We start from the raw sequence: 14,988 nt of genomic DNA, 5'->3' as shown, positions 1-14,988 counted from the left end.
TCAAGCTCTCTCTGACTGTACATTCAAAGCACAAGCTGGACTACGTGCAACATTTTAATATCTTCATCTCTCCAAGGCACACTTTGGATTTTGGAAAAAAGAAAAAGACACAAGGAGTAACAGATAGACATCAAAGAACAATTCGATCTTGAAATCTGCAGCGTGCACAAAACGTTGTGTGCACAACAGCAAGGACAGAGGTTTTGGATCAGTGGTTGTCGTCGTGAAAATCGTGACATTTAAAGAAGGTGCGAGACACAGCTGACATTCCATGGACCAGATGGAGGACTTTGACATTTTCTTGCCGTGATTTTTCTTACATCAGGAAAAAAAAGAGGGAGAAAAAAAACACACAAGTTCAAGTTGTGCCGAATCTATTGTATCAGTCGCATTAAAAGCCTAGTTCACCCAAAAACTAAAACTGTCATCATTTACTCCCCCTCAAACCTGTGTGACTAGATCATAACCGGACAACAGGATCACGGAGTCGTGAATAATTAATGAATGACTCAAAATAACTATGTTTGATTTTATGTTTTTATATCTCACAAAGTTATTGTATGAATAAGAAGGTTTTGAATATAATTCACAAGCTGTATGTATAAATTGTACTTGTATTATTCCATAATTATAATACATTCATTATGCTTTTGCATCCTTTTTGATGCTTGAAAGTCGCTGTTCATAATTGCATTGACAAGAACAACTAGCACATTATTAAAATGTATCCTTTTATGTTCCACAGATAAAAAAAAAAAAAGTCATACAGGTTTGCAGCAACTTGAGGGTGATTAAATAACATAATTTTCATTTTTGCGTGAACTATCCCTTTAAGGCGATCTGAAAGTGACTTTTTAACAGAGAACAAGAAAAGACTGATGTGTTATGCACTATATTAGTGCTTAGTCATTCTTTAGTTCCCTCTTGATTTATGTTCAAACCGATTTTCTAGTGTTTTTTCATTGTGATGCAAGGACTTTGCTGTAAACTGTTGTGTTTGTGTGGAATGTCTCTGAAGGTGTGTATGAGCCGCATGGTAAACCAAAACACAGCTCCTTTAGATGCTGCGAGAGGTTAAGGTGATGATCTGTTCGTGTGCTGCTTCCACACGCCTCAGTTTGTCCTTTAACCTCCGTCTAGCAGCTGAAAAATTGATGAGGTCTGCTCCAACACCAGCAGATAATGAACTGTGTTCCTGTGACGCGCAGAAGGGGTTTTGAAAGCGACTTCCTGCAATATCCTGCGGTTAGAGGAACTCATTTAGCACAGATACAGTGGACCAATGCGTTTGTGTAGAGTCTGCATGAGCATAACACCGGGAGAGGTGCTTCAAAACTATGAATGTTCATCATTTTCAATAAAGTACAGGTGCTGGTTCTGTATTTTAATAACATCCCTGCTAGTCCTTTTTTGGCTTTATTGACTGACTTCTTGCTGGCATAATTGTCTTGACTACCTGTTTCAAGACCTAGTGTCAATCTCAACGGTCCTCATTATGATAAGATAACTTGTGGTTTTTAAGCTACGCAAGCCTTCTGGTTCATGGGGTCTTACTCCACCGAAAGAATATATTCTGTATGTGTTCCATACATGCACATGTATTATTTCTTTGGGTTTTGGATTTTGTTGTTTTTGTCCCATCGGTGTTTCTGCTGCCGTCCGTGTTGGCTGGTAAGTCTACATCAAGAACAGAACAGTTCCTCTCTGTTTGAGACCCATCCGGATGATCTGCTGCTCTTAGACTGATTACATCAAAAGGCTTTGGAGTATTTCTAAATTGGTCCACTGATGTGAGAAGCTAAAATATGTATAGCTTATAATAGTTTTATTTATTTTTTCAGGGGTTGCTGACAAACCCTGGAAAAAAACAGCTATATATATATAAATATTATTTTGAAGCCCATTTGTGCGTGTGCATGCTGGACTGATTTTGTCATACACTGGATTGTTCCAAAAGTGGCCTTGCATTTTTATGGAAATTTGCTCCTATAGTGACAAAGTCAACAGTGTGTTTTGTTTGTTTGATTTCCTTGTTTTTTCTTTGTTGCCCCTTAGAACTGACTTGTTTACATGGCTTCTTCTTCTTCTAAAATGTTCGGTATGCTCTCAGCACTATATACAGTTGCCTGTAAAACACTGACCTTTAGTTTACATAGTACTTTCTGTTTTAATTGTGTGTATTTGAAGAGTTGAACAAAAATGCTAATAAATTGTGGTACTCTGTGGGAAATGTTGTTTTTCGTCATTCATATGTTAATCTGCATCAAAGATGGATGGTGATTTCAGCTATTTGGACGGAAATTACAGACCATAGACTACCTTTAAGTTCATAGCGGTCCAATTTCTTTTCTTTTTTTAGTCTGTTTTTGTCATACATAATTCATTAACTAGAAGCACATGTAAAGGAATAGTTGATGTGGAAATGAAAATGAGCTTTCTAAAAACAAGTTTTCTCACTGGGAGAGATTAGGAGACATTTAGCATTACATCACCTGCTCTCCAAAGGATCCTCTGCAGTGAATGGGTGCCGTCAGATTAAGAGGCCACAGATTTTATTTGAAAGCAATGGTTTAAAGTTAAAAAAATATATATACTTGATGGATTTATCACAAACAATGTTAATTGAATGAGTGGAGTGGTGTGGATTATTGTGATGTTTTTATCAGCAGTTTGGACTCTGACGGCACCCATTCACTGCACAGGATTGGTGAGCTAATTATATAATGCTGAATTTCTCCAGATCTGAACTCATCTACATCTCAGATGACTTGAGGGAGAGTAAATGTTCAACTAATTGTCATATTTGGATGAACTACTCCTTTAATAAGACTGTCCTTATGAATTAATCTCTATGCTCATTTATAGAGACTGCATTTTTAATACCCATCATAAACCAGCAGATGGAGCAAGATGGAAAATAGAAACAAGAACAGATGAAACAAAGCAGATATTATAACACAAACAGTCCTGTGTGAATACATATGTAAGAATATCTGGAGTAAACTGAATGGTGTTCTGGCCATGGTCACACAGCACTGAATGTCATCAGATCCTTCCACTTCAGGAGGTTGAATCATTTAAATCTTTTGTTTAATCAGTTTTTATTAGTAAAACCTGTCATTTCTGCTCAAGGATGAGATGAATTTAACCAGACTTGTCAGTGCCACCTAAGGGACACGTGTCTGGCTGCTGTGATTCTGTCAGGCTTCATTTTTCCATTAAGCCTTAATAATTCTGCAGAAGATTTCCCATGAATCTTTGTGGGTTCTCTCATTTTAATCATGCATTTCTATTCACCAGGAGCCAGATCTGTTTAACAAAGTTTGACATGATTAAACTGACTGAGAAAAGATGTGGGAGAATTGCTTTATCTGTTTCTTGTAATACAGGAAATGGTAAAAGACAGATTAAAGAATGATCACGGAGCTTGTGTCTTGTTCTCTTTTCTTTTATATTTGGATCAAAATGATGAGTCCCAGACTAGTGTCTCACATTTCAATCAGTGCTGATTTAAACTTTAAATTGATCTAATATGTAACTATCAAAACAATTATACACACACACACACACACACACACACATATTATTAAGGACGCTATGAGGGACATTTAGTTTGTATTACACTATTATGTTTCTGTAAGATGAATTTTAATGAATTGCACATGCCTATTCTCAATCTTTTATGCTAGATTGGTGCTCAGTTGTCTGTAATGTCAATTAATGACAAGTCCATTAACAAGGATTGAATGAATACACAAGCAAACAAGTATTTGTATTGTATATAAGCTATATTAGTCATGATTTGTAATATTATCTGAAAGCCTTGCTTGTTCTCAGGCATGGGTTATTTAATACTGGCCTGCTTGTCATTATGTGGCCTAGTTTAATATGGATTGAACATAAGTTGAGTGTTTTGTGTTATGTTTTAGTGTGCTGTAATTTCACTTGCATGGGTGTGACGTGATATTCCACTGATGAACACATGAGAGCAGCAATGAGCTGAGCATGTTGTCTTATTTTAGTGATTTTCAGTTCCTGTCAAGTGACATGTGATACAGTCTAAATTAATAAATGTATGAAAAAAATAATGCTTGTAAATGTGTTTAGGCTACTAATAAAATAAATATTTGTGCTGGTGAACAGCCTGATTCTAAAATGTAATTTTAAGTAGCGGAGAGCCTTAGCGGAGAGCCTTAATGTCTTATATTTCATGACGTCTGCTATAATTCTAAGAGAATCTATTCTAAATGGTACTTGCCTTGTCTTGTGTAGCACTGCGTCTTTAAGGATGTGGGCGGGGCCGTGTGGTGATGGGCGGGGCTAGTGTCTGTCTGGATGCGGACGGCCCAGAGTCTCTCTGGCAGAAAAACAGAGAGCAGTGAAGGTAAGCCGAGGCTCACTTCTGCTTTCTTCATGTTATTATTAGAGAGCTGAGGTATAGCACACCATTCTACAAATATGAGCGAGTCAGTGTGTCAGGCTCTCAGTCAATCTGTTGATGAATATGATATTATCATCTGAATGTAACACATGCTGCATTTAAGTCTTACTGAATAGCTTTTCTTATTCGTGCAATCAAGTTGATTGTGAAATATGAATGTTTCATTACAAATTGTATTATAAGCATAATAATTGAGACTGAATTACCATGCATTTCCTTTTTATGTCTTGATAGTTTGCATGTCTCCTTCTGTTTAATCATTTCAGACTGTGTTAAATTACACCTGTTGCTGCAACCGCAAATAGCCAAAAAGATTGTGTCCACAGCCCAAAGCAACTCCTAAAATCCCAAAACAGTGATTGTTTCATCAAACTATTCGTCCATAATCCAAAACCCGCCCCTAGAGTCAGTTCGATGCGCATCTGATTGGTGATTGGTTAATAGGAAATCTTCTTCCTACTTGTATAAACCATCTTAAAGCGACAGATCACCAAAAAAAATAAAAATAAAAGTGTGATCATTCAGCCTACTCTCCCTCATGTCATTCCAAACCTGTATGACTTTATTTCTTCTGTGGAAAATAAAAGATGATATTTTGATGAATGTTGGTAACCAAATAGTTTTGGTGACCACTGACTTCCATTACAAGAATTAATAATAATAATAATAATAATACATAAAAACCACTGAGACATTTCTCTAAATATCTTATTTCTTTGTTTCATTTTTGGGTGAATTCATAACTCATTTTATTATTCTAAAACAGCAGAGAAAACCATGGCAGCTCCATTCAGATCACTTGTGGAAGATTATCCAAGATACCTCCGATCTTTTGAGCTTTTTCTGGAGCGTTCATCAGAGCACCAGTGCATGCAGGACTTCATTCATAATACGCTACCAGACATACTGGCAAGGTGCTTTATCGTTCTTGATGAATGTCATATTTTATTCATTTAGCCTGTCCTAGATTTGTAATACAGAGTGTGCCAGCAGATTTAACAATGACAAGATATTATAATATGATCTTGCCTTTATTATGTTCTCTCTCGCTCTCTCCGCAGCATTGGAGGGGGGAGATCCGTTTTCAATGTAATGGGAGTAGGGAGTGGAGCAGGTACTTTTCATAATGACTGAATTATTCATATTCCATTTGTATCATCATTTCATACAGTATATCAGATTTTAATAGCTAACAGAGTTCTCCATATTCATCTCATTTCCAGGTGAGATTGATCTAGAGATGCTAGCTCAACTACGCCTGAAACATCCACATGTCAAAGTCGACAATGAAGTGGTGGAACCAAGCAATGACATGCTGCACAAATATAAAGGTGCCAGTCATTTTATTGATGCGTATATAAGCTAACCATATATGCTTTTACTGTTCTACCAGTGAATGGCTTTTTATGCTGTTTCCTTTCTGTTTAGTTCGAGTGTCAACAACTCCAGATCTCGATCATATCAACTTTACATGGAATAAGATGACGGCATCTGAATTTGAAAAACATTGGCAAGAGAAAAACCCTGGGAAAAAGATAGACTTCATTCACATGATACAGGTTTTGAGCTTCCAACAAATTATTGTTTTAAAGTTGTGACATATAGCGACAGATCTTTACTTCCATTTTCAATTCATGATTCTGTTAATTGGTTGTTGATTGGATCGAAATGAGCTGATTGTAAGAAAGGGATGGGTCCCATTGGATAAGTCTGGCATAGCTCAACAGAGAGTTGTGCCAATTTAGAATTACTAGGCCACAAAAAAAGAAACATATTCATGGATGAATTGTTCATTATAACATGCATTTGCAATTTCGTGTGACATTTTCATTAATTTCATCAACTTAAATTGATATTAGTCAATTAAAGTGATGTTATTGAGGTCTGTATATTATCAAACATTTTTTGTTGTGTTTGCAGGATATTAATATCAGTCTGTTTAACAGATGCTGTACTACGTCAAAGATCCAGAGGCCACGGTCTCATTTTTTCGTGGTCTTCTACACAAAGATGGGAAACTCTTGATCATTCTGGTGTCAGGTACAGTAAATGCTGTTCAAGTTCAAGTGCATAACCGAAATTATGTTCCGTTTAACCCTTGTGCAACCTTTTGGACATTTTTGTCCTTTTCAGTTGTGTTTTTTTTTATATAATTTTGCCTGTGTTATAGGCAGCTGCATACATTTTGGAATTTTACTATTTCACCTCTATTTCCTTTAATAAATCTATTTTACACTAGGTACAAAAAAATAGTTCCTCTCAGGACCTTTTGGACAGAAATGTCCTCATTGAAACCCATTAAAACTGCTATTTTTAATCGCAGTGCCGTTTAACTGTAAAAATGATGCAGTTTTGTTAATAGGCTTTCATTCTGTTAGCAGGGCTTCAAAATAATTTTTTTTACTATTTTTTACCAGATGGTGCCATTTTTTTCATGTTTGGCCTATAAAGCAAATATTCGCTTTATTCCTGTTTTCTGCTTCTGCATGTTATAGCGCCAATTGGATAAATAATGCAGCTATAATTGTGTGTGTGTGTTGGTATGGATGTCAGAGTGTGGTTTGTATGTGTGTCATATTGTGATATTTGAGAGAGAGAAACTCTACTGTAAATCATAAATCCAAGCACTGTGTCACCAGCGGAGTTTTGCTGGCATCTAATGGGGAAAATTTGATACTGCGCCCAAACAAAATCTTACTGAAAGCTCATTTTTTGAGATATCAACCTCACATTTGGAACTTGTTTAGATTTATAGCTTTGATTTTCTAGCAGGTTTAGATTTCAACATGTTTCATAAAATATATATTTTATATAAAATATTGTTCATAAAGCATTTTCATAAACCTAAACCTGTATAACTTTTTTTTTTGTTTAACTTTTTTTACTTCAACAATAATCTGCCATGGGTCTTCTTTAAAATGAGACCAAACTTAAGTCTTTGCTCCCAAGCTTCAAATTTTTATGACCGTTTTATGAAATGGACATTTTTGTTCATTATGGACCAAAGTGTTTTTTTTTTGTTTTTTTTTATAATAACCCACAAGGGTTAAGTAACAACACCTTTTGCTTAAGTGGACCTTGTCTAACAGGTTTAGCTCAGCTATGCTCGGGCTCAGAGAAATGGAGTGTAAAATGCTGGCCTCAATAACTCAGTTCTGCTTCCACTTACTGTAGGTGAGAGTGGATGGGGAAAATTATGGACAAGCTTTAAAGAACAACTCTGTAATACTGAGATCAGTCAGTGTGTTACTACAGGAGATATTAAGACCTTCCTAGATACTGAAGGCATCCCGTACCGGAACTATGAGCTTCTGTCCCAGATGGACATCACAGAGTGCTTCAGTGAGGGAGACCAGGTGGGAGAACTTCTGCTGGATTTCCTGACCGAGGTCATAGAGTTCAGTAAGAATGCTCCTGAAGAGCTGAAGAAAGGAGTGATGGACTTACTGAGACATCCTGATTGCAGCAAAGAGGTGGATGGCAGGATCATCTTCAAAAACAACCTGGGAGTCTTAGTGGTTGAGCCGTAGCTCCAAGACTCCTTTATACTTATAAATATATGCTTCTCAACATTTTTGACTCTAAAGCCCCTCATTGTCCATATTGTCAATAATATTGAAATGTCCCGTGACTTTTAAAGCTATTCATGATTAAGAATATATTTTTTCCTCGCAATTTCGGCATTTTAAAAGCTTTAAAAACTAGACAGATGTGTATTCATTTATACATGTGATACAATTCTAGGTCTAGAAATCACATTTTTAAAATTAGACTACCTCATATATATTTTTTGAAGCCCTCTAAAACAATTAGTTCTAAAAAATGAAACATTTGCTGAGGTGGTGAATTAAACTAAGAAATATGTGACCCTGGACCACAAAACCAGTCTTAAGTGTCATTTTTCCAAATTGAGATTTATACATCATCTGAAAGCTGAATAAATAATCTTTCCATTGATGTATGGTTTGTTAGGATCAGACAATATTTGTCTGAGATACAACTATTAGAAAATCTGGAATCTGAGGGAGCAAAAAAATCTAAATATTGAGAAAATCTCCTTTAAAGTTGTTCAAATGAAGTTCTTAGCAATGCATATTACTAATCAAAAATGAAGTTTTGATTTCCAAAATATCTTCATGGAACATGATCTTTACTTAATATCCTAATGATTTTTGTCATAAAAGAGAAATGTATAATTTTGACCCATACAATGTATTTTTGGCTATTGCTACAAATATACCTGTGTTACTTAAGACTGCGTTTGTGCTCTGGGGTCACATATATTGATTTTTATTAGTGCTGTCAAACGATTAATCGTGATTAATCGCATTCAAAATACAAGTTTTTGTTTACATAATAAATAGCCTATGTGTATACTGTTTATATTTATGTAAACACATGCATGTATATATTTATGAAAAATATGTTATGTTTATATGTTAAATATATATAATATAAGAATATAAATGTTTATACATGTAAATATTTTCAATATTTAATACTGTATGTATGTGTCTTTACATAATAAATATACACTGTATATATATTATATAAACAAAAATATATATTTTGGATGCAATTAATCACGATTAATCGTTTGACAGCACTAATTTTTAGCTGTCTTATTTTAAATCATGTTTTGGCCTCCTGATTGAGAATAAATGGATTAGCTGTATTTTCACATTCTTAGAAATGTGGGTTATCATAACAATAGCGTATATTTGAATTAATCTGTTTAATCGTCTCCTTTTTCAAGGTGATTGCTGTTCTAAGGAATGTAATATTGTAACATGATGTTGTTATGAGAACAGGAAAAGGAAAACCATAGAGAACAATGCACAGTTTATATTGCATCAGCATCAAACAAAACTGTTTTAATGAAAGCCTGTGTAGGTGACGGGTCATGAAGAGACCTTGTAGCACAAACTCCAGTCTGAGTAACTCTGGACGTACTTTGTGAAACTGACAAAAGTACAACTTATTAACTCATAGAGTCACAGAGTTTATGATTTCACTTCAACAATCTTTATGATGAAAGAGATGAGATTGTGTTGTTTGGTGACTAGTGTTGTTGTGACCTTTTACCTCATTTAGTTTTGGAGAGATGTTTAATGCCTAACCAGACAGGACAAAGGTTGTATAGATACATTTCAATGGTAAAAATACATATACTTGAAAGTACTACCAGATTTATTTGATTATAGAGTGTAGTGGGCTTCTTAAAATAGCACTGCCTTCCCCTGATAGCACACGGACATCACGGAGACGTCTATTTAACGTCTGCATTTACATCTGCAAGACGTATTTTTTGGAGTGTTTGCTCATCTGCAATGTCTATAGGATGTTTCCTATGAGATGTCAAATAGAAACTGTAATCTTTAAGATGTTTATGATTTAGAATGTATGTAAAACTGACATCTTAAAGACATCTGTCAGATGCTTTCCAGATCATCAGACATCGTGCATACATACGTGTGCTATCCCTTTGTGTTTGCTTACAGTCGTATTGTAAAGTAACTTGAATATTGTCTTGCGTCCATCAACATTTCTGTATATCTGTCCCACATGACAATAAAACAAAACATTAACCTGACTTGATTAACTTAAACAGAAGCTTGAGTGTCTTTTGAGCCATATACTGTACCAAACATCCTATAAAAACACCACACTCCACACTGAAAGACATGTGTATCTCTGAAAGGACATTTGGGGTTTGTACAGTGAGGGAAAAAATTATTTGATTGCCTGCTGATTTTGTAAGTTTTCTCACTGACAAAGAAATTATCAGTCTATAATTTTAATGGTATAGGTTTATTTTAACAGTAAGAGAAAAAAATCCAGAAAAACGCATTTCAAAAAAGTTATAAATTGATTTGCATTTTAATGAGTGAAATAAGTATTTGATGTCCTATCAATCAGCAAGATGTCTGGCTCCCAGGTGCCTTTTAGACAGGTAAGGAGCTGAGATTAGGAGCACTGTCTTAAAGGGAGTCTCAGCTTGTTACCTGTATAAAAGACACCTGTCCACAGAAGCAATCAATCAGATTCCAAACTCTACCATGACCAAGACCGAAGAGCTGGAACCAATGGATCTTAGTTTGCATTGCCTCAACAAATGACAATAAAAACCTAAGATTAAAGTAAAAAGAGCCAAGAGCCCAACTAAAGCAAAAGCTGATCACAATAATGGTGGTTTGTTGAAATTTCCAAAAAATTTCAACATTAATTGTGGGAGCAAAAGTGATGTTGATTCAATGGTTGCTTGCTATCAGGGTTAGAATGTATTTAAAACTGACATCTTAAAGATATCTGTCAGACATATGTACACGGATCAAGCGATTTTTAACAGACATATTGCAGATTAGGTTATTACCACAGAGACAGTGTGCCGCAGCATCAATTATCGCATGCAGTTTTGATCATTTCTGCAGTTTGCTCTTCTCTGAACAGGACTGCAGAAGGAAAGCACTTTGCATTTTAAGTGGCAGTGTCCTATAGGACCACACTGCAACAATACATCTTGTCTCCATCTACTGGCAATGCTTGTGTAAATTAAGTTTTTATTATTATTTATTTTACAAAAGCAGTCTCCAACAATGCTTCCTCAGTGGAACCAGAGGATCTCACCTTATTAGTTACAATCAAGTCCATCAAAGTAACTCCACACTAACTTAAGCTTGCAAAGTGGCGTAGATGAATAGAGCACCATTGTGTATTCCGTAGCATTTATAAAACAAGTTTATATCCGTGCAACTGAAAATCATCAAAAGTGATCTTGTGACCAATATTTACATTTCACGTATCTGTTAAATGTGACTAATAGGTGTTGCACACAGTAGGCCAACTTGAGTGTAACAGGAAATAAACGTTTGATGGAATACTATAGTCTAAAAGCAGTAAAGCTAAATAAAAGCAAAAATGTTCAGTTGTATAAACCACCATCTGGCTGTACTGGTGCTGCAGAAACCATGTAATATTGTAATGTCTAATGTGAAGATACAAGTAAATAGAAAACAGACGCATTTTAGTGCATTTAATGTGCCGTGACTTGTTTATCTTTTCCTTTGTCTTTAGTCTGAAAAGTTCTGCAGAGGTTTGTTTTCATATTGCAGCCGAATGTTGACAGTGATCAAGTCTTCACAGAAGTGCAGGGGTCATTCTGCCGGGCAGGGGCTAAACACTTCAGCTCTGTGCTACGGCTGGATGAGCACAGTTTCTCTGGAATGAGTGGAGTGTGACTTGTCCATATGTTTGCATATGGCGGTGGTCGTGATTATGAGGTTAGCCAGCAGGTGGCGCTGCAGTTTTTCCAAACGTTAAACCAACATGATTTCTTCAAGTGAGGCTGAGCATTCATGCTGAGCACGGTGTGCATGCTCCATTTGTAGTCGGTATACAAGGCTAAACATGGGAGGAGGCTCATTGTCATCTCATGCCTTCACCCAAAACCACAGACGCATTAGTAGAAATTATGTGAAGAATTAGACAGTCATTTTCCAATAAGAACAACACCTGCCACTAGTTTAGCCGAGTTTCCCCAGTGCTGCACAGATTGAATCAGAGTAATGAACACAATCTCCTAACTGCACACAACAGTAGACTGAATTAAGAAGTTTGCAGCATGACACAGATTAATAACTGCGCAGTGGATTGACTAAGTGTCCAAATGCAACAAATTTTAAAAGCTAGGCTGCATTTATTGTTCCCTAACATTGTAATAAACTCCTGTCCCCAGAAAGACATTTGCATGCAACTGCTGACACGTTTTGAGAAATGTGATGATGTTGATGAAACAATGCTGGGAAATCTTAGTAACCCAAACGTCTCGTTGAACTCAACGAGATATTACTGATCCAAAGCATTTCATATATTTCCTGTATTTCTGTTTCACTTGCTTTCCTAAGGATGTGAATGCAGCTCAATATTTCAGTGTCTACATGGAGTACATGTAATTTTAATGTACTAAAACATTATAATATGATATTATATAATGTAATATATTTTTATATTACTATATTAAATAAGTCTAATATTATTTTAATATAGTAATTGTATGTGACCCTGGAGCACAAAAGTCGCTGGGGTATATTTGTAGCAATAGCCAAAAATACATTGTATGGATCAAAATTATAAATTTTTGTTTTATGCCAAAAATCATTAGGATATTAAGATCATGTTCCATGAAGATATTTTGCAAATGTCTTACTGTAAATATATCAAAACTTATTTTTTGATTAGTAATATGCATTGCTAAGAACTTCATTTGAACAACTTTAAAGGAGATTTTCTCAATATTTAGATTTTTTTGCTCCCTCAGATTCCAGATTTTCTAATAGTTGTATCTCAGCCACATGTCCTATGTCCTATCATAACAAACCATACATCAATGGAAAGATTATTTATTCAGCTTTCAGATGATATATAAATGTCAGTTTCGAAAACTGACTCGGTTTTGTGGTCCAGGGTCATGTATACATTTCTCTTGAGAGAGGGAGCATTCATAAATATGTTTATTTTTTTGAAGACATCTTTTGGACTCACATTGAGTTTTAAATATTACACTGCATCGATCCAGCTGTTCTGTGACTAATGCTTACATCTCATCGACAGTGAAAAAAGGCCGTTGTCCATTAATCCACATTTAACTTGAGCTCCTTCCCACCTCCTTCTTTTTCCTTCGATCATTTCTTTTCCTCCCTTTCCCTCCCCTCTCCCTCCTCTTTCATCACTCAGCTCTCTTTGCCATCGTGTCGGTGCGTAGACCTCAGTGAGAAGCCAGCGACACATAAACTGCCCCTTCAATGTTTCAAACTTGCTTTAATAGGCAGAAGCCGAAGCATGACCTTGAAATATGGCCTCCGATACAAATCCTGCAAATGGCCACTGTGGTCGCAGCATATTTCATTCTGGGATATTAGTGCTGTTTAGCAGCTGCGGTTATATAGTGCCCGTCCTGAGATGGCTATGAATGCTGACCCGCCTTTTGATTGATGATTTCTGCCTTCTGCCTCTATTACCTGTTGGAGGACGCCAGTGAAATCGCACACCGATGGGCTAGTGCTTCCAGACTCTCTTTGTAACTCCAGTGCAGTTGGGTTCATGAACCAGCCAGGCACTTGGAAATACTGCAGGAGATTGAAGAGTCAAAATAAGTTTTCCTGACTGTGAAAGAGGAAATCGAGGCAGAAATCACGGGAGTTCGTTGCACCATAATCAAGATTAGACTTGGTTAGCTCATTAATCTCGAACAAGACTGTGGGAGCATAAAAGAAAAAACATTTATTTCAGGATGGCTTGAAAGAATGAGGGAGATTAACTCAGACTGCAATGATTTACGATGTGTTAATAATACATCATGGTTATAAAACGTTATTAATCGGACAGTTTAAATGGAATCATTATGCGCATTTTATTAATTAACCCAATTTATCTTTTGATTTCTGTCAGAAATTGAAAATCACTGGAACAATTTGTTATTTTACTGACTGTGTGAATGAATGATTTGCAGCGAAACTTTGCACGCGTTTAAGGGCTGAGCGATGGTGCATTGCTGGAGTTAATTAACAGGAGCCACAAGGCAGCTCTTAAGGCAGACCGGTGTGTGTTGGCTTAATTAAGACTCACTGTCAGATGTTCGTTTAGTCAATATATAACACTGCAGGCCTCCTTAACAATGCTCCATTGATACTTTCCCCCCAAAATCATGTCTTGTATAACAGGCCTTGTACTGATGATGCTTTAAAACAATGTTCACTGGATCGTTCTTCTTCTGAAATGCCTTTTCCATTTTCGCTTCAGATTTCATTATGCTCTAATTCACTGGCATCACCTGTCTATCAAAACCAGAGTCTATTCAGGCGAACTTTGGGGCAAATCAGTTTAAAAGGATCTTATATCCAGGGCTCCATTCCTTCAGCAAATTAATGGAAGATCTGCTTCATTCTTTTAATCGTATCGCGTTTTAACTTTGGCAATATTAAAAACCATTCCCATCATATATCCATTGTGTGGATCTTAAATCTTTTCTTCCTCTTGGGACCCCCCGTTCAATTGTGCATACAAAATTAAGTTTCAAACTTAATACATTATTTGAAGTCGGGGGTCTCAGGAGTGGCTCCCTGCCTTAATAACATCTAATAAAGTTTCACTGCTCTTCGTTTTTGATTCAGCCCACTATGTGTTTCCAGGAGAAAATTAATGAAGACTTCCATTAAACTGTCAAATGAGCCTGTTTTGGATTTAAATGACCTGTTTACAACTCCAGTGAGGTCTGAGACACAGCAAAAACACTTTTACACAATCCACAAGGAAACGATCCTTTACTTATTTGCAAGGATTGTTAAATGGTAATCACATAATGACAATGCACAAATAATTCATGATATTGTGAGTAGTTATTATTACTTGTTGTTTGTTACTTTGTTTTTATATGTATTACTGAAATGATTTCAGTTTTCTTGACTAATTCTTGCCATTAATCAAAATAGCTGTCATAAACAGTTAAAAGTTGTATTCCCTTTAGGATGAGAAAACAACCATTTATTTTC

The 14,988-nt window shown here is 35.9% G+C and overlaps 1 protein-coding gene across 1 annotated transcript; it reads left to right on the top strand.

Annotated features, from left to right (window-relative positions):
• Positions 1-4,363: 4,363 nt before the first annotated feature.
• Positions 4,364-8,118, top strand: LOC306876994 (histamine N-methyltransferase-like). Its single transcript, XM_079428497.1, has 7 exons — positions 4,364-4,384; positions 5,208-5,355; positions 5,503-5,555; positions 5,665-5,772; positions 5,870-6,000; positions 6,388-6,481; positions 7,616-8,118. The coding sequence occupies exons 2-7, from the start codon at positions 5,219-5,221 to the stop codon at positions 7,969-7,971; spliced, it is 879 nt and encodes a 292-aa protein (XP_079284623.1). The 5' UTR covers positions 4,364-4,384; positions 5,208-5,218; the 3' UTR covers positions 7,972-8,118.
• Positions 8,119-14,988: the final 6,870 nt, after the last annotated feature.

The sequence above is a fragment of the Barbus barbus genome (assembly GCF_936440315.1).
Source record: "Barbus barbus genome assembly, chromosome: 11".
Classification (NCBI taxonomy): domain Eukaryota; kingdom Metazoa; phylum Chordata; class Actinopteri; order Cypriniformes; family Cyprinidae; genus Barbus; species Barbus barbus.
This window is presented reverse-complemented; position numbering and strand designations above follow the sequence as displayed.